Genomic DNA, 25,492 nt, shown 5'->3' with positions numbered 1-25,492 from the left:
AGCAGATGGAGGTGGGACTGGAGAAGTGTAGGGAAGATTTTAGGGAGAAAACTCCCGATGATTTCAATTTTATCTATGATATAGGTTGCAGGGTCATTAGGAACAAGAGATGAAGGGGGCAGGAGGACAGAGGGTTTTATGCAGGAAGTTAAAAGTTTGAAGCAGCTGGAGTGGCCAATGAGCGTGGATGCCAATAAGCACGGGAAAGTATTGTTGTTGGAAGGAGGAGAGGGCGGAGTGATATCATGTGAGAATGAGTTTGAGCTGGATGAGGCTGGCTTGCTCTCTGGATTTCTGCCAGCAGTGCTCTGGAGCTCGAGCACAAGAGTTTCTCTCCAAACCCACTCCCTTGAATCGACTACCCCCCACCAACCCCATCCAGTGACAACCACCCTCTGAATTTTAACTTGTTTCCCATTTGAGCCAGCTCCTTCCCCACTCAAGAGGTCATGGGTTCTAATCCTGGCTCTGCCAAATATCTGCTGTGTGAACTTGGGGAAGTCACTTAACTTCTCTGAGCCTCAGTTACCTCATCTGTAAAATGGGATTAAGACTGTAAGCCCCATGTGGGACAACCTGCTCTCCTTGTATCCCCCCACAGCGCTTAGCACATAGTAAGTGCTTAACAAATGCTATTATTATTATTATTATTATTATTATGACTTCCACCTGATTGCCAAATTCATTTTACTTAGAACAATGGCGAAGTTGTCTACTCTACCTATGACTCAATATAAATGTATTAAGTACTCATCTGTAATTGACTGAATACATAATTTTAATAATAATAATAACAATAATTATGGCATTTATTAAGCGCTTAATATGTGCAAAGCACTGTTCTAAGCCCTGGGGAGGTTCCAAGGTGATCAGGTTGTCCCACGGGGGGCTCACAGTCTTAATCCCCATTTTACATATGAGATAACTGAGGCACAGAGAAGTTAAGTGACTTGCCCAATTTTGTTATAACATTGTTTCTATGAGAATGGTAGTTCCAATCTACAAGTTTGACTTAAACATGCAGTTTTCAGGATCCAATTTGTATCGTAAATCTGAGCTCTGCCTGCATTTGGGAAAGAAGACTAAAATTGCTAAGGAGTGCGGACCCATTCCAACAGTCTTTTCCTCCCCTAACATCTATTTACCCAACACAGAATGCATTCCTTGTTCAGATTTTTTGAAATATAATCCACCTGCATACAATTTGATTCAAGTAACACTGGTTGATATACTAATATTCTGCAGATATAGGAAAATTTTTAATTTTTCCAAGCCTTTTCATGTTAGTTATTACACAACCCCATGAAGTGAGATTAATCAGGCAATTCGCCCCTGTTTTACAGATGAGAAAGCAGGTGGTCACATGACCATCCCGAAGTCACACTGAAGATTAGGCACAAAGAAGAGAATATAATCTGCGTTGTCCAACTAAAAAGACTCAAGCATTTCTACTAAGTAGAACATGCATCGTTCCTCTTCTTTTCCACTCTTAGTTCCCAAAAGACTTATTTCTGCTTATGAAACACAGATATTGTTTAACATATCTAAGCTAATCTTTCTGTGCAATTTGCCTATGAAAAGTGTGAAACATAAATCCAAGGAGGAAGTGGCAGCTAACCTTTAGGAAAAAAACATTTGAAACAGATCAGATTTGAGATATCTGGGAAAGATCTTGGCCAGACCAAAAGCTTAACAAAGAGACTACACAAGTCTATATGCAAGTATCTCAAAGACTGTTTATTTAAATTATTCTATAGTTGTTTATAATTTTAAAGTTGATTGATGCCTAAGTTAGAAAAGAAATTCACTGAAGAACATCAAGGCTTCTGTCTCCTCTGTGTAGAGATCTCAAAGTGTGAATCCCATGTGGAAGAGGTCTCGTGCCTGACTATCCTAAATCTACCCCAAGGCATATCCCAGTGCTTCTTCATGGAGTCAGTCACAGTAGCCTTTTCTTTAAAAAAAAATCTGGAGAATACTTCAGTCAATGGTATTTAGTAAGTGCTTTCTGTGTGCACAGCACTGCACTAAGCACTTGGAGGAATACAATTTATTCTACTTCAGTTGACTAAAAGCAGCAGTCAAGTCTTTAAATCAGTCATAAAGAGGCACCTACATTTTGATGCTTTACCCTAGAAGCCCACTCATATAAATCTGTTAAAAAATTGAGACTGTCCCCTCTCTTGCCCTTGGTAAACTCCAAAACAAGCATGGATATCTGTAGGCAAAAGGAAATGAAGTTCAATACAGCAATTGTTGAATTTACTCTATTTACAGAAGCAGCGTGGGAGTCAGAAGGACCTGGGTTTTAATTCCAGCTCCACAACTTGCTTGCTGTGTGACTTTGGGAAAGGTGCTGAACTTCTCTGTGCCTCAGTTACCTCATTTGTAAAATGGGGATTTTTTTTAACTGTGAGCCCCATGTGGGTAGGATCTGTGTCCAACCCAATTTGCTCGTATCTACCCCAGGACTTCTTATAGTCTAGTATAAACCTCTTGTTATACTGTACACTCCCAAGCACTAAGTGAAGTGCCTGGTACATAGTAAGCACTTAATACCACAATTATTATTTCTGTATGTCCTATCATCGATGACTCACCTGACATAGCAAATTTATGTCACTGTTACTTCAGCAGGAGCGACTTTGGCACCATACTAATCATTCTCCCCATTCTATATATCCCCGTCTCTATATGCTGCCTTGTACTTCCCAAGCGCTTAGTACAGTGCTCTGCACACAGTAAGCGCTCAATAAATACGATTGAATGGATGAATGAATGAATGAATAAAGGGTAAGTTGGGGTACTAAAACACAATAAGTAAATCTGCATCAAAGCAACATTTGCCACTTTGTACTTTGACTGGGCAGGACATTCTAGGAAGAATAAATAACCAATCAATGGGATTACTCTGTGCAGAGCACTGTACTAGGTGCTTGGGAAAGTACAATATAACAAACTGTATATACTAGACTGTAAACTCACTGCAGGCAGGGAACATGCCTACCAACTCTGTTGTACAGTAAGTGTTGAATAAATACCACTGATTGACTGATAACAAACATCTGCCCTATGGTAAACCTAAATGGGGAAACTGTACATTGAGTGGACAGAGGAAATGCTTTAGAAATATGTTGAAGCAAAACTTAAGAGTTGTGGTGTCTCACCTTTACAACAATGTTCCTATGAAAAAATTGGTTCTGGCTTGGAATCTTTCACCTCAGCACATACTTTTAAAGAACGCATTGTATTGTAAGTCTCAGGACTGCCTGTAACAAAATACATGCTTGTTCACTTAAATGCATCCTTTGATATATCAAACAGTTCCTTAAGACTGATTACTTTCTTCAGGAAGGTAGAATACTTACTATTTTCACAAAGATATCATTCACTTAATTTTCTGTCCTGATGTCCGTTTGCCATATAAGTACTGGAATAAAGTGACTTTCAAATTGAAAGAAAATAATACCTTCAGTTGGTTGACAATGAAAGAAAGTAGAAGAAAAAAATATGAGTTTAAATGTGATCAATTAGTTTAAGGGGCTCTTCCTTTCTGAATTAGGACATAGTAAAATTTTGTTTAGCAGCACTAAGATCTGAATTCCTTATTCACTGAATATTCACAGCATGCACAGCCCCAGAGGACTTACACTCTTGTCCCCTATCTGTAATTTACTTTATTGTCTGTTTTGCCCTGTAGACTGTACGCTCCTTGAGGGCAGGGATCACGTCTGCCAACTCTACTTTATTCTGCTTTCTTAAGTGCTTGGTACAGTACACACTAAGCATTCCATAAATACCACTAACTGATGTCCACGGGCAGTTGGGAGGCAATAGCAAGAAACATAAAGCCGAACGGCAGCATAACAAATGGGGTAACTCATAGGGCTGTTATAAGTATTAAAAGTCCAAAGAATCACAGTGCCAAGGAGCAGAAGGAAATAGGTCCAGTATGTAGCAATCTTAGCAGGCACATCATGTGGGTGGGAGTGTCACTCAGATATCTTTCTTAGGCCCACAGGAGCACTTTAAATACGTCACCATCGGGAGCGTCATCTTCAAACTCGAAGGACAGCTATATATATTACACTTTCTCTTTTTAGAATTTAATCTATTTTTAAATGGCAAACTATTTTAAGAAATGACTCATCTATTCAAAAGTTCTCCAAGTTTTAGGTGGCAATAGCATCACCATATGGTCGCTCACTCTTGCTGAAATCCTGTGACTTCGACAGGAGTTTTGGATAAAGACTCAGGGTAGGAAACAGACACAAGTGCTAATCCTTGCTCATAGAAATTGTAACTGGAGTTCTCTGTTAGAAGTCAACTGCGAAAGCAAATTCGTTCTTTTGTAAGGGCATACCAGACTACCTAGTGGATGATTTACTTACTAAGTATTGCAAGATGCATGTTTGGAATGTTGTGGCCAGAAGAATGTAGTAGGAAAGGTATGGCGTGAAATTATTATTTCAAGTCCTTGTACTGAGCCTCTGGGCACAAACACCAGGGCAGTTGGCATGTCTCTAGGCAGAGAGAGGCTATTTTGTTGCCTATTCTAATGCAGGCCCACTGTTATCTAGCATGGTGAAGAGGTGAGGACAGATCTGGAATGACCACTCCAGGCACGAGGTTAAAGCAAAAATTTAAAACTGCTGAAAATTTTTCATCTAAACATACTTTTTCTTATTCAGTAAAGAATAGCTTCCAAAGGGTCAGATGCTTGTCTGCTTGTTTGTTGGTTTGTTTTCTTTCTTAAAATGCTAATTGGCAGCAGACTCCTGCAACCCCCAGGACTGAGTAACTCCCTGCTTCTAGCTGCCTTTCTTACTAGAATTAATAGAAAAACAAAGGTGCAGTGTTCTTGCTACAGAGTAGTCACATATCTGGCAGACTAAATGCTTCTGATAAGTGGCTGGTATTTTATGGGAGGTGAGAGGATTGGCTTTCACAGGTAAATACTGGTGAGCAAAATCTCATTTACTAAATACTGGACTTAGGTAGAAGGTGGAGCCCAAGGTCTCCATTGAAAAATGACTTGAATCAGGAGGAAAATGCCCTGAACTTCACTGTAGAGCCAGGCTAAATGGCCTCTCCTTCCCCTCCATCGGTATTTACAATTGAAGGCATTGCCTGGGCCCTGCTTCTTTTCTCTTAAAAAAAATATTGATCTTTAACAGAATGATGGGTCACTGAACTGAAAAGCATAGTCATTTGCTGCTTTAGCTGCTTGTGTCCTCAGAAGCTGCTACGCACCGCGGTGAAAGAATAATGGATAAACAAGGTCGACAGGAACAAAAGGAATAGAGCCAGAAAAAAAGTCTCTGGTTCATAATGTCCTAGAGAGGATGAACCTGATTCACTATTTTCATTTCCTATGCAGAAAATACAAACATTGGTATTGATGTTCCTGGGAGGTCATATTGGGTACTAAATAAAGGGTGAGCATAGCCCTGCTTACTCATGACATACTGAAGATAGTGATAGAGACACAGTGACCAGCCTCTCCTCACAAACAATCCTCCTTCCTCTCCTAGGTCAGCCTTTTGTCTCTGACACTGCTTCAGAAGGGGAAAGAAGTAGTTCGCTTTCTCAAGTGTCTTGTTATAAAATACAGCTTCTTTAGGATATGAAATGCACAATCCCTATATACTATATCCCTATAAGTTAGAGCCCGGCACATTCTCAGGAGGCTAATTAAAATACCTACTAGTGATCATGTTCCTGTCACATTATGTATTGCAAGGCAAGCCCTGGTTGATATTCACTGTTGTGATTCCTCAAAAACAAGAGTGTAGTAAGTTATGAAATGTCAGTGAGCTTTTCAAGCTCTATTTGAAAAAAGGAGCCAATAAATCGGAACCGGACGGGCAGAATATTTTTCCTTAAATTTTAAAATGGTGGATCAGTAGCCAGAAAAATAGTCTTCAAAAAATGGAGAGCTAGAGAAAAATCAATACTAACCCTTTTTTTTCCAAACTACTAATAAACTCTCTCTGCTGACAATCAATCAATCAGGGGTATTTAATAATCCCTTAGTGTGTGCAGAGAGCACTGAACTACATGCTTGGGAAAGGACAATACAATCAAGTTGGTAGACACAATTCCTGCCCATAAACAGCTTACAGTCTAAAGAAGAATTTAAAGACATATGTCTAGTTACATCAGAACCTTAAAATAACAAATATTGAGTACCAAAATTTTGTCAGATTTCTTTTTCCAAATTTTCACTCGTGGTTCTTTATGATTCATCACAAGAGAAAATTCAGTAGCATTCCAATAGGGAAAAGAGGTATTTGAGAAAGTCATTTTATTGCAGCTAGCTTTTGCTGAAGATAGCTTTTTGAATTTTTTTTTACACAACCATTTCCAGTTCTGTTTCACATAGATTTTATATTTACTGTCATTCATGTAGGTTTTCACATCCATGTCCTTTCACTGAGGTGCTTGGACAAGGTTGTTATTTTAGCATAACAAATAAACAAATGGCTGGTATGCAGTGAGAATTCACAATGTGAACTGGAACACAAAAACTTGGGAAATCTGCAAACTGGATGCTGCAATGAAGGGGCTGTTTAGTAGCAGTAATAGTAGGTGCACTTTTTGAACTCCCATTTGGCACATGTGGTGCACTGAAATAGATGCCTTGGAAAAACTGAATGAAAAAGTGACACTTTCCTTAACACTCTTAGTTTACACTCTAATGGAGAAAACAAAACATAAAAATACTCACAACTAGGGACTCGCTCCCTTTCCTCTTCCTCCCTCCCAGCCCCAAAACACTTCTGTACATATCTGTAATTTTATTTATTTGTACTGACGCGTGTTCCCCCCAATCTAGAATGTGAGCTCGTTGTGGGCAAAGAATGTCACTGTTTATTGTTGAGCGCTTAGTACAGTGCTCTGCACACAGTAAGCTCTCAATAAATATGATTGAATGAATGAAAATTCAGCAGGTATTTACATGAACGTTAAGGAAGGTGTAAAAAAAGACAAGTGATAGAGTTGCCTGAAGGTATGGCATGGCTTATGAGGAGGTGGGATATTAGGAGGAATTTGAATGTGATGAAAGCGGTCTGTCATTCTGATGTGAGGAGGGAAGGGAGTTCCTAGCTGGAAAACAGCATGAGCAAGGGGACTGAGGCAGAAGAGTCAAGAGCTGAGGTTCAACTAGCTGAGTGACTTGGGAATAATGGAGACAGAGCAGGAGATGAGAGCTGATAGGGAAAGAGGGGCCAGATGGTGGAAAGCCATGAGGTTGATTGCGTGGAGGATTTGAGTCAGTGGAAGTTTTGAGTAGCGGAAAGATGTGGGAGATGAGTCATGGAGCAGCATGTAGTATGCAGCAGCAGGGAGAGGCTGGAGGCTGGGAGACCAGTGAAAAGACTAATGCCATGGTCTACCTGTGGCAAAATCAAAGCTTATATGTTTTGTTAATACTATTTATTAAGTGCTTACTGGGCACTAAACACTGGGGTAGATACAAGACACTTAGGTTGGACACAGTCCACGTCCCATATGGGGCTAAAAGTCTTAATACCACTTGACAGTTTACATAACAGGCGCAAAGGAGTTAGGTGCCTTGCCCAAATCACACAGCAGACAAGTGGTGGAGCTGGGATTAGAACCCAGGTCCTCTGATTTCCAAGCCACTCTTTCCACTAGGCCAGTAGTGACTGTCTGGGTGGAGAAAAAGGGTCAGTTCTGTGAAGTACGGTGTAGGTCAAAACAACTGGATTTGCAGTGAACTGGATGTGGGAGTTGAATTAATACTACTATGGCATTTGTTAAGTAACTGCTATGTGCCAAGCACTGCACTAAGCACTGGGGTAGAAACAAGATAATCAGGCCCACATGGGGCTCACAGAGGGAGAACATGTACTGAAACCCCATTTTGCAGATGGGGGAACCGAGGCACAGAGAAATTAAGGGACATGTGGCAGAGCTGGGATTAGAACCCAAGTCCTCTGACTTTCAGGCCTGTGTTCTTTCCACTAGGCCACAGTCAGCCATTAAAATGGATTGAGAAGCAGCGTGGCCTAGTGCAAAGTAAATGCTTAACAAATACCAAAGTGATGTGTAAATATAAATGGACGACGATGATCCACATCAAATTATAGGTCTAGAAATTTAACTCTGCTACCCCTGGATGCTGGACTCAGCTTTTTTCTACAAGGCCAGACTGCTGTGAAGAGTCAAGACAGGTCCACGACAATCGGCTGGTGATTTTCCAAGGGCACCTAGTAACCTACGTGGGCCATTCTGGGCGACATATGGCTCAGAACACACATGAAGGTGCTTGAAACCTGTTACCAGACTCTTCGACAGAAACAGACGTGATTTTACTTCTCAGCTCTTTCTCCTCCCTAGCCCCACTCTCAAATGCTTGCCCAGGAGCCTTTTCTTTTATCTACGGCTCTGAGAGACAGTAAAAGTCTGCTCATATGTGTGCACACATGTGCACTGTAAAACCCCTGCTTATACCAAGGGTGATTGCTACATTACTATAGATGGCACCACCATCCTTCCTGTCTCAGAAGCCCTTAACCTTGGCATTATCCTTGACTCCTCTCTCTCATTCAACTCACATATTCAATCCATCACTAAATCCTGTTACCATCACAACATTCTTATTTGTCTTTCATCTCCATCCAAACTGAAGCTATGTTAAAGCCAATCACTTATCCTATTCCTCATTGATTACTATCAGCCTCCTTGCTGACCTCCCTGCCTCCTGTCTCTCCCCACTCCTGTCCATACTTCACTCTACTGCCCAGATCATTTTGCTACAAAAACATTCAGGGCATTGCTTCCCCACTCTTCGAGACACCCCAGTTGTTGCCCATCCACCTCCACAAACAGAAACTCCTCACCTTGTCCCCTCCTACCTCAACTCACTATTCTCATACTACAGCCCAGCCTGAACACTTCACTCCTCTAATGCTAACCTTCTCACTGTACCTCAATCTCATTTCATTGACGACCTCTCGCCCATGTAATGCCTCTGCCCTGGAACACTCTCCCTCCTCAAATCCAACAATGACTTTCCCTGCCCATCAAAGCTTTATTGAAGGCACATCTCCAAAAAGCCTTCCTTGACAAAGCCCTCATTTCTTCTTTTCCACTTCCTTCTGCATTGCCCTGACTTGCTCCCTTTATTCATCCCCCTTCCCAGTCCCACAGCATGTATTCATTCATTCATTCATTCATTCAATCGTATTTATTGAGCACTTACTGTGTGCAGAGCACTGTACTAAGCGCTTGGGGAGTACAAGTTGGCAATACATAGGGACGGTCCTTACCCAACAGCGGGCTCACAGTCTAGAAGGGGGAGACAAGCAACAAAACATATTAACTAAGTAAAATAAATAGAATAAATATGTACAAGTAAAATAAATAGAGCAATAAATATGTACATATGTGTACATATTTACATGTACATATGTGTACAAATATGTGGGGAGGGGAAGGAGGTAAGGCGGGGGGATGGGGAGGGGGAGAGGAAGGAGGGGGCTCAGTCTGGGAAGGCCTCCTGGAGAAGGTGAGCTCTCAGTAGGGCTTTGAAGGGAGGAAGAGAGCTAGCTTGGCGGATATGTGGAGGGAGGGCATTCCAGGCCAGGGGGAGGATGTGGGCCGGGGGTCAACGGCAGGACAGACGAGAACGAGGCACAGTGAGGAGGTTAGCGGCAGAGGAGCGGAGGGTGCCGGCTGGGCTGTAGAAGGAAAGAAGGGAGGTGAGGGGGCGAGGTGATGGACAGCTTTGAAGCCGAGAGTGAGGAGTTTTTGCCTCTTGCGTAGGTTGATTGGTAGCCACTGGAGATTTTTGAGGAGGGGAGACTTATGGACTTATGTGCATATCTGTAATTTATTTATTTATATTAATGTCTGTCTCCCCCTCTAGACTGTAATCTCATTGGGGAAGAGAACGTGTCTATTATATTGTTGTACTGTACTCTTCCCCCATTTGGTACAGTGCTCTGCACACAGTAAGCATTCATAAATATGATTGAATGGCTGACTGAATATTAGAGCCTCGATAAGCACTTTACTTGACAGTAAGTTCCTTCTTGGCAAGTATCATGTCTACCAACTCTGTGGCAATGCACTCTCCCATGCGTCCTGCACAGTGTCTGCTTATAGTAAGCACTCAAAAAATACCACTTACTCCAAAGAGCACAGTCATAATGCTCCTGGCCTACAGATGTGAGGGATGTGTGAATATGTCACCTAAAAGAGGGAGGTGCACAACGCAGGAAGGGAATTAGCCCCCACCATCATCAGTACTTTATCAGTCTTTGATATGGTTGAACTTACTCTCTGGAAAGAGGAGGAAAGGCATATGAAAAGGAGTGGGAAATGTGGACAAATCACCATTCCAAAAGGGAAACAGCAGGTTGAAGGTGGGGAAGAAAGGGGGAGGAAAACAAGGACAGGAGGGGATGCAAAAAGAGGGAGGTGAAGAGAGGGCAGAAGAGAGAAAAAAGCAGAGTGGGATGGGGAGGGGATAGAGCAGGGGACTGGGAGTCAAAAGGACCTGAGTTCTAATCCTGGCTCCACCACTTGTCTGCTCTGTGACCTTGGCCAAGTCACTTCATTCATTCAATCGTATGAATGAATAATACAATTATCATTAATAATAAGGATGGTATTTGCTAAGCTCTTACTATTTGCAAAGCACTATTCTAAGCGCTGGGAAAGATACAAGGTTATCAGGTTGTCCCACGTGGGACTCACAGTCTTAGTTCTCATTTTACAGATGAGGTAACTGAGGCACAGAGAACTTAAGTGACTTGCCCAAAGTCACACAGTTGACAAGTGTCGGAGCCGGGATTCAAACCCATGACCTCTGATTCCAAAGCCCGGGCTCTTTCCACTAAGCCACACTGCTTCTCTTGGCTTATTATTATCATTATCATTATTACTTGTAATATTATTACTTTTATTATTATACAATTATTACACAATTGTTACTTGTAGTAATGATAATAATAATGATAATAATAAAAATGATAAAAGCAATACTTAGCCTTGTGCCCAAGCTCCAAGTAGCTTTAAAGGTGAAAGGATTCTAAATTCAGACTTAGATTCTGCTAGAATTGTGTATTGGGAAATGAGTTCACTGTCTTTGACAATCATGAATATATGACTTTCTACCACCAAAATGACTTTGACTCCTCCCTTTGCTCACTAAAAGAGGAGCTAAATTTGATTCCCCATCTAAAGTACAACCTGAGTTTGTTACAGTTCCTTTTGGGCAAAAGTACCCCAAACTGAATAGTACTAAAAGAGGACTTCGGAGTGAAAACTAACTTCTGACCAGGGTAGGACATTGTTTCTAGAGAGAATCTGGCTTAATGTGTCTGAATGCAGGCTGCCTAGTGAGTTAGAAGTCAAACTCGAGCCCGTGGAAAAATAATTCTTCCTCATATTATACATAAAAACAAGAACTGCTACACTGAATGATACTGTCCATTGTTGTATGGAATCTGCTTTTGGCATTTTTCCAAGATAAAAAAAAAAACAACAACCTACAAATGAACTCTAGAACTCCAAACTCATTCCTACTCTGGCTTCCAGGCTCCTTAGAGAAAGTGTTCTCAAGGGAACTCATTTCAATAGCAGTAACATCCGGACATATAACACACATTTGATGTTCATTATGTTAGGTGAGTAAAAGATGAGAAGTCACTTTAGGATATTAAACAAAATCTGACTGAGCCTACATCAATTCTACTTAGTTTGCCAAACCACCAAGAGCCCTGACACTTTTTCTAACGCAACACTCCACATGACCCTATTTACTTCTTTTAGCACCCCACTATCTCTAAGAGAACACAAATCTTGGCCTGCTTTAAAAACACTGAAAAGTTCCCACAAAAACTCGTACTAAAAAAAAACAACACAAAGGGAGAACAAACAAATATTAAATGCATTTTTAGGACTGCTGCCTGGCTTTGATTATGCTCTCCACTGTATTTCTTTATGTCCAGCTTAATACTGTTTTTAAGATTGCCTAGGGTATGATGTTCCTGAAGGGAATGTGACTGAAGCCCTAGCACTTGGTACAGTGATGTGCACAAAGTGCTCAATAAATGTGATTGAATGAATGAAGCCCTCATGACAATATAACTGCCCCACACAGAGCATCTTCTTTCCAAAAGTAGAGCAACTAGCCAACTACTCCTGGCCCTAGAGGCCAATGGGAATAAATCTGAATCCTGCCCACTGCTTGCTTACTATCTAGTCTTGAATGAAACATTTAACCTCTCCAAATACAGCTTCCACTCTTTTAATGCATGATAATGCCACCAATAACGAGAAGAAAAACGGGATGAAAAAGGCTAGAGCTAGCCCAGATTCCAAGAATAATTCATAGGCATTTTAACACCATTTTTCTATAGAATTACCTGCAATTATAAAGGCTGTCAAACTCAGTGTCTGTGTTCAATACACACTGACCTACTGATGCTGGATAATGACTACAATGCCACAAAAGAGCAAAGCTTCTTCCCATTGCAGTCCTAGCAATTTCACTCAAGTACAATCTCAGACACTTTCAGCTTTGCTATTTCCACAGCTACCTCTTATCCTGAATTCTCTCAATACCACCAATCATCTGTGAAATTCAGTTGCAAAACTAATCTTTGCAGTAAACGATAAGTAATGGCCTCTTAAAAGACAATGACCTTAGCTGTACAGTATTTTAAAAAATGTTCATGGTCTGGTACAAATGAAAATATTCCTTTTGTCAAGCTCAAAGTAGATATACAATTCTGCTTATACAAGCTTCATCATTTCCATGACTACTTCAGGGAAAACTTGGAAAGTATTCTTAAAACTTGATTTTTAACAATTTCTTCACTTCTGGCTGTTGTTACAGTTGTAAGCTGATTACCTTAAATAGACCAATGTGATCTAATACATTATTATGGCTCAAAAATATTCCAATACCCATTTTAGGCAACTTGCCAGGTTAATATCATACTGTTTGCTAAAAAAAAATCATTTCTTGGAAGAAAATTATGAAAAAAACCTGGAAGAACGTTAATGACAAAAGCGTACAGATGAAAATAGATATCACCCAGCATCTCATAAACCTTCACAATCTCACACTCGGAAGCCAACAAAACATGCCCTTTAAAGGGTTGTTTCTGTCAAAAGTAGCTGTGACTGACCCTACTGAAGTGAAACTAGGAAACCATTAGTTTAAACTTTACATTTGTTTCTTGGAGCAATTACACCACCCACCAAAATGTAACTTTGAGAGTAATTATTATATCATGAATTTTGTGATTTATCCCTTAAATAAATTCATCTCATTTCCATATAATAATATCAACTGAGTTTTGGAAAGTGAAAATATTCTTTAGGCACATGTAGCAAAATCCACAGCTCAGAATTTAAAACCAACATAGGAATATAATAATAATAATAATAATGGCATTTATTAAGCACTTACTATGTGCAAAGCACTGTTCTAAGCGCTGGGGAGGTTACAAGGTGATCTGGTTGTCCCATGGGGGGTCAAAGTCTTAATTCCCATTTTACAGATGAGGTACTGAGGCACAGAGAATTTAAGTGACTTGCCCAAAGTCACACAGCTGACAATTGGCAGAGCCGGGGTTTGAACTCATGACCTCCGACTCCAAAGCCCGGGCTCTTTCCATTAAGCCACGTTGCTTCTCTATCTGATTGACTGGACTATTGATCAATATGCCCTTTTTTAAAATAAGAATTTAATAGTCTACAGAAAGCATACTGAGAGAAAAAAATTGCTTGCAGGACTCAAATTTCTAGATTTTTCAGCACCATTAATTTGCACCATCCAGCATTCCTGGCAAATGGTGAAAAAACTTTGTTTTTACATATCTAGTCATGTGTAAGAAGTTCAATGTTTTCTAGATTTAAAAAAAAAAGACTGTGGACTTTCAAGATGTTTCCTAAATTAATACCTCAACTCTGGCATGGAAAGGTGTTGGAGCATTTTATAAAGATTTCGATGGACATGATTTTATATTGAAACATTTCAAAAACTGAACTACTGAAAGCTTGTACATGCTCCCACCAAAAACCTAGAAAAAGAAGGTTTGGGGGATAAGCTGTTTCTTCATAGATTTTTCCTTCCTTATAATCCTTGCTTTAGAAATAAAAGCACAATAAATAAGTAGGAGGATGACTTGATAACCTTCTAAAAAAATTTAATGATAAAATGCATAGAATAACACAGGAGAAGAGGAAATGTGTAATAGGCAAAAAAATAATTTGGGAAACCATTGGAAAATTCCTATTAGGCTTTCTCTGGCCACTACATACTTCCTTCCTATGCTTGGTGCTCTCTGCCAGATTGCACATGTTTTACATATTTAATCTATGTTATAAAGATAGTATCATGGGCAAAATACACTACTGTACTTGAGCCCTGGAAGTGCTGCAGCAGAACTCCAAGTGAAGAATAGCTTCACTTCAGTGGTTCAATCATGCTGTGCGATGCTTCCGCTGCTTTACCACCAAACATTTCATTAATGTTTTCACTAATTGTATTTTGCCTCTAGGCTTTACTATTTTTGCCTCATCTCAAGTTCTGTATTTTTCAGCAATTGCAGCCCAGTGGGAACTACAACCCAACTTCAGCGATCTCGGCTGACACCCAGCATATAGTGTGTTCACTGCCAGCTTTCAACCGTGCAAGACCTCCCCCAGAAACCCTCTGTCTGGCATTATCTCCCGTTGGCAAAAAGCTCAGTTCAACACCATTATAGCCCAAAATACGTCATGTTTCCTTAAATGGCCAGTGACCACAGCTTCTTTACTCAAGGAGTAAAAATATTTCCTGTGCCAGTTGGAAAGTGTGTGTGCTAAGAGCGAGAAAGGGATAATCTCAAAGCTGGCTTCAAAAAGCAGATGCTGTGCTTGGGCAAATAACCGGACAATCATTACAGAACGAGTACATTAACTGGAACTAACTGTCCAGATCTCAAGCTTATCCCCTCTCATCACTTTTCTACATCAGCTCTGTGACACTGACAACCACTCAGAACCTTGATTCTCTAATCTGTGGAGAAAACTCACGAGCAGCTTCTCTTTTATTGCTGGATAAATTATTAAAGGTTATTCAGTCCTGGCAAACACGGTTTTTAACTATGTAAAATATTTATTGGGGAAAAACCACTTCAGAAGTATTTACTATTTTCCTTCCCTTTACAGTGTTGTTTGGTCAATCTGACACTAGGCACTTTATTTTGCACCTTTTATTTAAACTCCAAGTAATGAATGCACAATCGATAGAATAAGTAACAAAAGTATCCACGGTGACTGCACAGCCAACTCTTAAATCACTGCACAGTAAGTGCAAAGGAACAATTATTGAAAACACTGCATTGAAATTCCAATAGAGGGTAAGAGTAAGTCTTAAGTCATTAAAAGCATCCATTAGTCTGATAATTCTAAAATGACGCTTACCCCATACCCAAAATCTTTTCTTGGGAACTGAACATTTACTATGGTCTACCAAGATTGATGCTGTTAACTTCAGCTGAGCTGGGAGCCAGGGTTCAGCATCCCCGGATCTAAGGGAAGGGAAGCAGCACCATCTGGCCCGTCTGAGTCTATAATCCTCGAGTTCTATTTTTCCGAGGTAGCACACTGCCGGTTTTGGATTACGGAGACGAGAGGATGCTATATCCTTATTTAAAAAGTGGATCACCTCAAGCTTAGCACAATACTACCTTTCATCAATACTAGAAAGGTGACAAGGCCCACTGAAGCAAACAAAAGGCAACTTCTCTTTCTCCCTCTCTCCACATTCTTTAAAAAAAAAACACAAGAATGCACTCCTCCTATCCTTTTTGCTTTCTTTTCTCTTAGCAGTTACACTGATTGGCCAAAGTAAAATATGAATTGTCCAAGATTTTTTAATAAAAAGAGCCAATTAAGTATAAAGGGAAACATGTATTTCCCACAATATATAATAGAAATGGCTTTCTTCTATACCTAACAGAGGCCCATTCACTTAAAGAAAATACTCTCTATACGGTCATAGAATGTGATCTGACATCTATAACTCAGCTTTCTCTTTGGATGTTACAGTGTTTCCTACCGAGGACAGGTGATTATGAGGTTTTAGGCATCAGACAGTGGGAATAAGAGCCTGACTAGAGGAACCTGAGATCAATGGGATTTCCTGACAGGCATACTTTCCTTCAGAAAGAGGAGGCAGGTCTCATAGCATTATCACTTTGTTCACACTGAACCATGTGCAAGATACACACGTCAGAAGGGAAACTTTAAGTATTTGGAGGAGTGTGAGTGTCTACTGTGGGGCTCCCCATTTCAGTCTGTACTATTAAAAACACTCTTGAACAAAGAAACAAATTACCATGTGATTCACCTGGGGCTGTGCGCAGAATGGGTTCACATTATGTACATAAACATGATCTGCCCCACAGTACCTCTTAGGAACAGGTAAAGTTTAATCTACGACGTGAGAACCAATTCTATTTAGTACTTTTCATACCATACAACTACCCTGTTCAAGCAGAGTGCCTTAACACAGAGTTAGATGGGCAATTGTTGCAAGAAGTTGAAAATATTATTCAAATTTCACAGAAATACCCCTCTTTCGCCAGGATAGCACCACTAATGCTAGCCTGGCTCTCCCCTGCCACATTTCTCGACATAACCTGTTACTCAAAACAAAGAGTTTCATAATAAACTGACGAAATAAACATCAACTGCCAATGAACAGTCTAGATTTTTCCCTGTTGCAAAATACAGGCGCGCTAGAAGCTAGATCTCCTATGAGGCTGCTAAAAGGACAGTTTTTTTGTAAATTATGTTCAATAGTTTTAAAACACCTTTTCTAGTATGACACAAATTACAGTGGACTCATAACTGCTGTCAAGGCAACTGAAGGCTGTTAGCTCTTGTGACTTGGATTTCTTCCATACTTTTCCAAATGTTTAAAGAGCCAGAGAAAATATAATGAATGCAAATAATACCTATGAACATGCACAGGCTATTCACAATATATAATCTTAGTCTGTCTAGCAATGAAGCACTTCTTAAATCTTAAAGCGAACTCAAGATTTACTATTGAATGAAAACAGCAATGTAGCAAAGCATACCTCCAGGAACTGTTCCACCTTGACTCTTTTGTTGTATATTCAAATATCAAAATATATTCGGAGCATTTTAGTGCCGAGGGTGGTTAGAACTTTCAATAAGCAAATATACCTTCAACAAGTAAAAAAAGTCTAGGTTTCAACTCCACTTCTTCAAATACGCTACCATTCTTTTCCTCCTCCTCTCCAGCATTAAGTTGCAGCATTACATTGCAAATGTTCAACCCGGCACCCGGTTGCAGCAGTGAATTGCCAGCACATATCTGAGCTTCAACATAATTTTTGGTTATGCAGGCAGCTCAGCTGTTGACCTAACAGAGGCTTCCATCGAGACAAGAAACTATACTGCACAAACATCTAACAGCTCCGAGACCTCTAAAGGCTTAAAATAATGTGTATTTTGTGGTATGCTGCTTTTAGTCAGACCCAGAACTAAGATCAGCATAGTGCAGAGTTCTCTAGCTACTCAAGCACTCTAAATTAGAGATCTTTTTTTCCTTGCTGCCTTAGAATTCCCCAAAACAAAATGCTTAATGAAATACTAATACTGTCTGAGCATTCAAATCATAAATAGTGAAGGAACTTTTACATTCCATTGAGTTTAACCGATAACTTTCCATGCTTCACAGGAATTTCTCATTTTATCACTGGCAAAAACACAACTTCATGCAGAGAAATCAAGGCTAAGTTCCTTTTATTTTTTTTAAGCAACTTAAAATTAAGCCACCACCAATTGGCATACATTTCCAGCACAACAGAATCCTTCAAAACGGCATCAGTGTGCTTCTCCAATTGCCAATTTGGAATATTTTTAAAGACAAATATACTTGCAGATGAAATTTTCGGCAATTGCTTCCACTGATAAGAGGCGAACATAACCAGAATTACATCATCAGTTAACACTTACCAAAATACATTATGTTTCTCATTAATCATACAGCTGGAATCCCACCGCGGCGTAACTCAGCATTAGCTCCCGCACAGCAGTGACATGGAAAACAGAGCTGTTTCATTCTACATTATGTGGAAATTTCCCGGCACAGAAACAGCGAGAGATCAGTGAGCCTCCTCAGGATGAGTGCTTTGCAGGCAGTCTTATCCCTGATACAATCCCTGTCTGATTTAGCATTTACTCTGACTGCATGCTGCACTGCCCATTCTTACTGTAATCTGACTCCTCCTTGTGATGTCCTTGCTGTGCCTGTGACATCAGTACTAAGAGTACTACAAACAGATCCCCCCCAAACCCCCCTTTTCAACAGCCTCTCAATGAGGTGTTCAAATGCTGGAAAGACTCGTTGGAATCTATTACGAGTGGTGCACTTTAGGAGGACTATGGGTGGGAGCGCGAAGGGAGTTGGGAAGGGAAGGAAATATTTGAGAAGGAGAGGGTCTGTAAGAAAGAAAGAAAGAAATCAAAAGTACAGCTTTTCAGTCAGCTGTTTTTCTTCCATTAAACTGATCAGACAAAAGTTGCTACCTCCTATCAGTGAAGTCTTCTCTTTTCCCTTTCCCAACCCCAAAAATACACACACGACGAATATGATTAGACTGGGATTAATTGAGTTTTAAAAACTGTCTCTTTTCCCTCCACATTTCCCTGGCAAATGAAAATAACAAGAGACAAATAAAGGCAAAATTTGGCATTTTCCCCTAGAGAATCGTACACCCAAAGGGGAAGACAAATCATCAATCGTATTTATTGAGCGCTTATTATGTGCAGAGCACTGTACTAAGCGCTTGGGAAGTACAAATGACATTTCCTGCAATATGCAGAAAAATGAAGTGAATGCATTTCATTTTTTGCACATGTACAAAAATATGCACAAGTACGGGGACACTTTGTTACAGCGTGGGTGGCCTACCTCTGAGTGCTCTGATTGGCTTGGAGATGGTCTCAATGTGACTTTAAGTGGTAAAGGTTGAAGGCAGGGATTGGGTTGGGGGGAGAGGGTGAACAGTGTGACCTAATGTAACCCTTCTTACCTGTCCTAGCTCTCCCTTCCACAGGAGGGGGATCCATACCAAAAAAGGATCTGAGAAGCCAATAAGCTTTCCTGCCTTGTCACTGCCATATCCTAGCCAAGCCTAATGTGTGCAAATGGGAACAAGATAGTAGTCAGGACCTTTGGTCATGACCTCCACGGTGAAGTCAAAGAGACAGCCAGGGAGTCTAGTGCTAACTAGAGTAGATACAATGTACACTATCCCTCCTACCTCACCTCCCTTCTCTCCTTATACAGCCCAGTCCGCACCCTCCACTCCTCTGCCGCTAACCTCCTCACTGTGCCCCGTTCTCGCCTGTTCCACCGTCAACCCCTGACCCACGTCCTTCCCCTGGCCTGGAATGCCCTCCCTCCACACATCCATCAAACTAGCTCTCGTCCTCCCTTCAAAGCCCTGCTGAGAGCTCACCTCCTCCAGGTGACCTTCCCAGACTGAGCCCCCCTTTCTCCTCTCCTCCTCCTCCCCTCCCCATCGCTCCCTGCCCCTTCCCATCCCCACAGCACTTGTATATATTTGTACATATTTATTACTGTATTTTATTTGTACATATTTACTACACTTATTTTATTAATGATGTATATATAGCTATAATTTTATTCATTCTGATGGTATCGACACCTGTCTACTTGTTTTGTTTTGATGTCTGTCTCCTCCTTCTATACTGTGTGCCCATTGTTGGGTGTAGGGACTGTCTCAATATGTTGCCAATTTGTACTTCCTAAGTGCTTACTACAGGGCTTTGCACACAGTAAGTGCTCAATAAATATGATTGAGTGAATGAATGAATGAATATCTCTATCCACCTCCTGCACTTCTTCCCCTCCACACCCTGGGTTTCTGTCTCTGTCTCTTTGTCTATGTCTCTGGGTGTTGGTTTCTCTAATCAGTTGTGTTTGAATCACAAGGTGCTTTGCTAATAAATTAGACGAATACCTCATTTGATGAATACTTCATTAGACGAATACCTCTACACTCTAAGCTCCTCTCTAGACTGTCAACTCATTGTGGGCAGGGAATGTGTTTGTTATATTGTTATACTGTACTCCCGGAGCTCTTAGTACAGTGGTTTGTATGCAGTAAGTGCTCAATAAATATGATTGAATGAATGATAAATACTGCAAAACGATTGACTCATTTCTCTACCTCACTCAGTGTAGCATTTGTGTCTGTAAAAAGCACAACATTTTATAGTTGGGGTTTTTTGTGGTTTTTTTTTTTTTTTGGACTTTAGTTCACCCAGATGCAGGTCAAACACAAAAACGAATTACTGTCATCAATATCTCACTCGACCCTACCTTGCAATAGTCACTATCCAGACAGTAATAGAAAAAGTCCAGATTGACCATTCATAGAAAAAAAAAACATGTAGTCATTAAAGGGTAGGTGATGGTAGTCCTCTAGGCACAATAGATTGTGTACAATGTCTGCCTAGCAATCTAATATTCCATTCACTAAACTTCAACACTAAATATAGAAAAAAATACTATTTTAGTTCTTTCAATTTTGGAACATACTACAAATCCCACCTTAAGAGAAAATGAATGTCACAAAAAATCCTTAAAAGTTACACTGGCTACTACTTAAATGCTTGGCATAGTGAATAAATCCATACAGCAAGGCCAATTTTATGAAAACAGATCACCTGGAAACTAATTTGCTGTTCAGTTTGAACCTAAGGCAGCAGAAATTGGGTCTTATTAAATGTGGCAATTGCCCCATTTTAGCAATTCAGAATTGTTAAGTGCCACATTGCAATGAATTAGCAAAATGAGGCAACATTTTAATTTCTAAAGCATATTATGTCCTACTTGTGTAGAAATCACATTCAATTGTTGAGAATGTCAGGATGAGAACTACTGTGCTACTTAGGGACAATCACTTAGCCTTGCTGTTCCCTATGATTTCTCTTCTGTAAATCAGTACAATAAGAAATAGAGAAGCACTCTCTGGGAGTGAGAGAATACAGATTTTAATCCTGAATATGCCCTTCACTCAACATTTGACCTTGGGCAAACTACTTAATTTCTCTCTGCCTCTGTTTCCTCAGTTTTATCATCTGTAAAAGAGGAATCCAATACCTATTCTCCCTCCTCAGACTGTGAGCCCCATTTGGGACAGAGACTGTGTCCAATCTCATAATCTTGTATGTACCCCAGTACTTAGTACAGGTCTTGGCACACAGTAAGTGATTAAATACTACAATTATTATTAGTAGTTGTACAACTATTTACAGAGCCCAAAGAATCTTTTTTAAAATTTCCTTCCATTTAATGACAAAGTAAGTGGAGAGAGTGGTAAGAAAGGAAGATGAACTAAAAAGGGTTCTATATTGTCATTTGCATTACCCCTAAGAAACATGAAAAGTCACATATAAAATACTACATTTCAATAGATTCCTTTTCATTGGAGATCTGACAAACACTAAAAAACTAAAATTAATGATCTTTCCCTGGGGAATAGAACTATAACACAAAACTCTGGCTCTACACTAATTTATCACTGATGTCATTTCATATGATTGCCCTTACATGTTTGCATTTGATCCTGTTCTTCCAAAAGAGACTTTAGAACTAGAATTACATACCTTAATGAAATACGGCTAATGTTAGGAAACGCTCAGGGCCCTTGCAAGATCTTTGATTTTCTGGGAAGCTGTCCCACTGGACCTGCTAGTCCAAAAGGCAACTGATATCAAATTGGTTTGACTACTCCCAATATCTTTCTTGTATTATTTTAAGACTGATCACACAAAGCACACCTAGGAGTAACAAGGTGTCAGAAAGGTAATAATGCACCACTCTGGTCATTTAACTACACAATAAAACCAGTTGAAACAGGCTGAATGATCATGCTGAAAAAAGTGTTCAATTTTAAGACAACTTTCATTCATGCATTCACAATCAGGCTGCTAGATGGTTAAGAACATAAAAAAAAAACCAACACTAGAAAACAAAATGGAAGAAAAACTACATAATGCCTCTATTTATTTTAACCCCCAAATCCCTTCTAGGTAAATTGAGTGTAGCTCTAGTGCTTTATATGATAGATATTTCATTTTCATATATGCTGAGATAATAATTATGTCGGGGAAAGAGAAAGTGAGTGAGGAAGAGACTGGCATAGAAGGAAAAAGTGCCACAATATTGCAGGTATTCACAAAGTAATTTGAAAATGTTTCCAAGTGTGAATAATTCAGTGCCTGAAGTCAAATACAAAGAATGGCAATTTGTTTGGTTTTTGTCATCAAAAAGCTTGACATTCTTAAAGCAAGAATGTATACTTTCTGGACAACAATACTTATTTTGTATTTCTTATATATGTTGCTACAAATTGTGGCTTTATTTGAAAATGGAAATTATTCAAAGTTGCTCATTACTTTTGGATCCTTTCCACTGGATAAACCACCAAATGTGCTTTTTACCCTTGACTCAAAAGTGTCAGTTCTGGAAATCTACAATATTTGTCACCATGAATACCATTTAACTGCAGCAGTACCCAAAGGAACTCTGCACAGCCACACGTGAATACGACTGGAGGAACTTAATTAATCTTGCTGTCACTTCCATGATGCTTTTCATTAGTTTTGTTGCTATCTGATCAACTGGCTCTTGCAGTACTGGAAACGGCTAGCCAGAACACTTTATAAAAGCATTTTCAAGAGGTAAACAAAGATTCACCTCTGACGTAGTGAGTCTTTACAAATTTGGGGCAGGTAGATTTTATCAGTTCAATGACAGAATCCATAGGACTCTGATTTACAGGGAACACAAACATTCCATAAAGGGGATTACAAAATTATAAGAAATTCACATATGCTTTTGTAGAAGAATCCATTAGTTTCAATTCCAACACTGGTGTTAAGATGCGGACACAAATTATTTTTGTCCACAAAAGGATTCTTTTTAGGGAAGCTTGGTACAGTCTTTTTAAGGGAAGCTCTAAACAACAAAAGTCCAGCTCTTCTTCACGTCTCTTGGGGGTCCAGTCTTACCTATTGCTCTTTCAGGGAAATGAATCAAATTAGTTTTTTGGTTACTGCATGAGTTTTGAGACAGTACAGCACATCAACTGATACTTTAAATTTTCATCAGCATATTCCACGTTCATAATTTTAAAGAAAATCTGACATCAGGCTGTATTCATTATGCATTTTTTATGCTACTTGTCAGTTGCTTATTTTGTGCCAAGCACTGTACTAAGCACTGGAGTAGATACAAGATAATCAAGTTTGACTGGGTCTCTGTCCCATATTCGGCTCACAGTCTAAGAAGTAGGGAGTAGGATTGAATCTCCACTTTACAGATGAGGAAACTGAGGCCCAGAAAAGTTAAGTGACTTGCCCAAGGTTACAGAGCAGATAAGTGGTAGATCTTAGATTATAACCCAGTGCTCTGATTCCCAGGCCCATGCTTTTTCCACTCTGAATAGAATACAACAGAAGACGTGTAGCACAACACAATGCTATAATAGCAGAAATAGAGAATAATCAGAAGAAATGGATAGTGAGAAGCAGCATGGCTTAGTGGAAAGATCCCGGGCTTGGGAGTCAGACGATGTTACTTCTAATCCTGGATCCGCCACTTGTCTGCTGTGTGACTTTGGGTAAATCACTTCACTCCTCTGGGCCTCCGTTACCTCATCTGTAAAATGGGGATTAAGACTGTTAGCCCAAATGGGACAACCTGATTATCTTGCATCTACCCCAGAGCTGAGAACAGTGCTTGGCACATAATAAGGACTTAACAAATACCATAATTATTATTATTATTAGAACATAAGTTTTCCTTAATTCAGAATTCAGCAAGAATGCAACCCCTGCATTACAGACAACTGGGTGCAGTTGAAAGTGATGCCAGTTAATGTGCAGTTTTCTGGGCAGTGTGGCCTAATAAAAATATCATGGTCCTGGGAGTCAAGAGAACTGGGTTCTAGTCCCAACTCGGCCACTGCGTAAGGTCACTCACCAGGCCAAGTCACTTAACCTCTCTGGGTCTCAGTTTCCTCAATTATAAAATGAGGCTAATAATGTAAGCCCTAAATGGGACAATATCTATGACTGCTCTGATTATCTTGTATCTACCCCAGTGCTTACTATCGTGCTCAGCACAGAATAAGTGCTAAATACCAATATTATTATTAGTCTAAATTATTTTTCAATCCACGCTGCTACATTACTTTGAATACAAATCCCGAAAAACAAACATCAGGAGAGTGGAAGGCAATGTTAAACACTACTCCATAGTAATATAATGATCTGGAAAAATTAACTAATTGTGACTATAGAAGAATAAAATAATATAGCCTAATATTTATCTTCTGAAATTAATTTCTGCAATCTGCAAAGCATTTCAAATGTCAGAAGCAAATAAAGGGTGGCTTTATTCTGCTCTGATGTTGTGCTGTTCTGATGTAGATCCATGACTGTGAAGAGAACTACCCATTTATGCCAGAATATCATCTAGGTGTATTTTCATTTACTGAAGCATGGACAAAAAAACAATAAAGAAAAATACCCACGACTCAAAACTTGCTGTTGCTTTTTAATTTGAAATATCCACATCATTGAACTCAAATTATATTTGGGGCACTGCAATATCTGTATAGCTTCCTGGAATAAAGAAACACTCAGGCTCTATTTAAAGTTAAAACCACAATGAAAGAAGTTCCAAAACTGGGGATCGTTCCCTCACCCTTCGGATAGTTCAATTGTGCCATCAAAACAATGGAAAATATATTATACTGATTTGCGTTGTTCTAATCAGTTTCTAAACTAGGTCCTAAGTAATTCTAATTCAGTTTCTAAATTGGTTTCTATCTGATGTTTCTACGATTAGGTAATCATCTAATAACATTAAGATCTCCCCCATTTTTTTTTGTAGAACTGAGAAGCAGTAGTTACCAGGTGCACTTATTCTTTGATCTCTCTACTGCTAATTCTATCAACAAAGCAAGAACAACAATTATGACTGAAGTCCTCCATGCTCCTTTTCACTTAGACATCAACTGACCCAATCAGGACATTTCCATTAACTAAAGTGCCAGGGGACAATATTAAATTTTAGTGTCTCCCAATTCAGGAGAAGTTCCAGCTAAACATTTCTAGTAAATGGATGCTATCTTCCCAGATTGTCTCACTGAAAAAGCAAAATAATACTGAAGAACTGGCAAATCTTCTGCCCCTGCATTCCAATCCCTACACTACCCTTTCCCCTCGTAAACAGTAATCATTCAACATTTCAGCATTCCAAGAACATGTTTTTACTTTGCAAATGAAAATTTAAATGCCAAAATCACCAACTTGTTTAGTACACTCCTCTATTCAGACATCTTTTTAAATTTCTGCTTCTTGCTTCAGAAAAAAAGCCAGA

At 39.7% G+C, this 25,492-nt stretch overlaps 1 protein-coding gene across 2 annotated transcripts in view; it reads right to left on the bottom strand.

Annotated features, from left to right (window-relative positions):
* The window catches only part of ZNF385D (zinc finger protein 385D), a 478,212-nt gene that overhangs the window by 228,428 nt on the left and 224,292 nt on the right, over positions 1-25,492 (bottom strand). Inside the window, exon 1 of one of the 2 annotated variants that reach the window (XM_038768519.1) lies at positions 18,025-18,244. The exons of the other annotated variant lie outside the window; for it this stretch is intronic. Within the exon in view, the coding sequence (XP_038624447.1) occupies positions 18,025-18,046 (22 nt within the window). The 5' untranslated portion in view covers positions 18,047-18,244. Of the gene's footprint in view, positions 1-18,024; positions 18,245-25,492 lie in introns of those variants that run through there. 2 annotated transcript variants of the gene reach the window in all.

The sequence above is a fragment of the Tachyglossus aculeatus genome, chromosome 2 (genome assembly GCF_015852505.1).
Source record: "Tachyglossus aculeatus isolate mTacAcu1 chromosome 2, mTacAcu1.pri, whole genome shotgun sequence".
NCBI classification, from domain to species: domain Eukaryota; kingdom Metazoa; phylum Chordata; class Mammalia; order Monotremata; family Tachyglossidae; genus Tachyglossus; species Tachyglossus aculeatus.
Note: the sequence above shows the minus strand (reverse complement) of the source record. Positions and strands in the feature narration are given on the sequence as shown.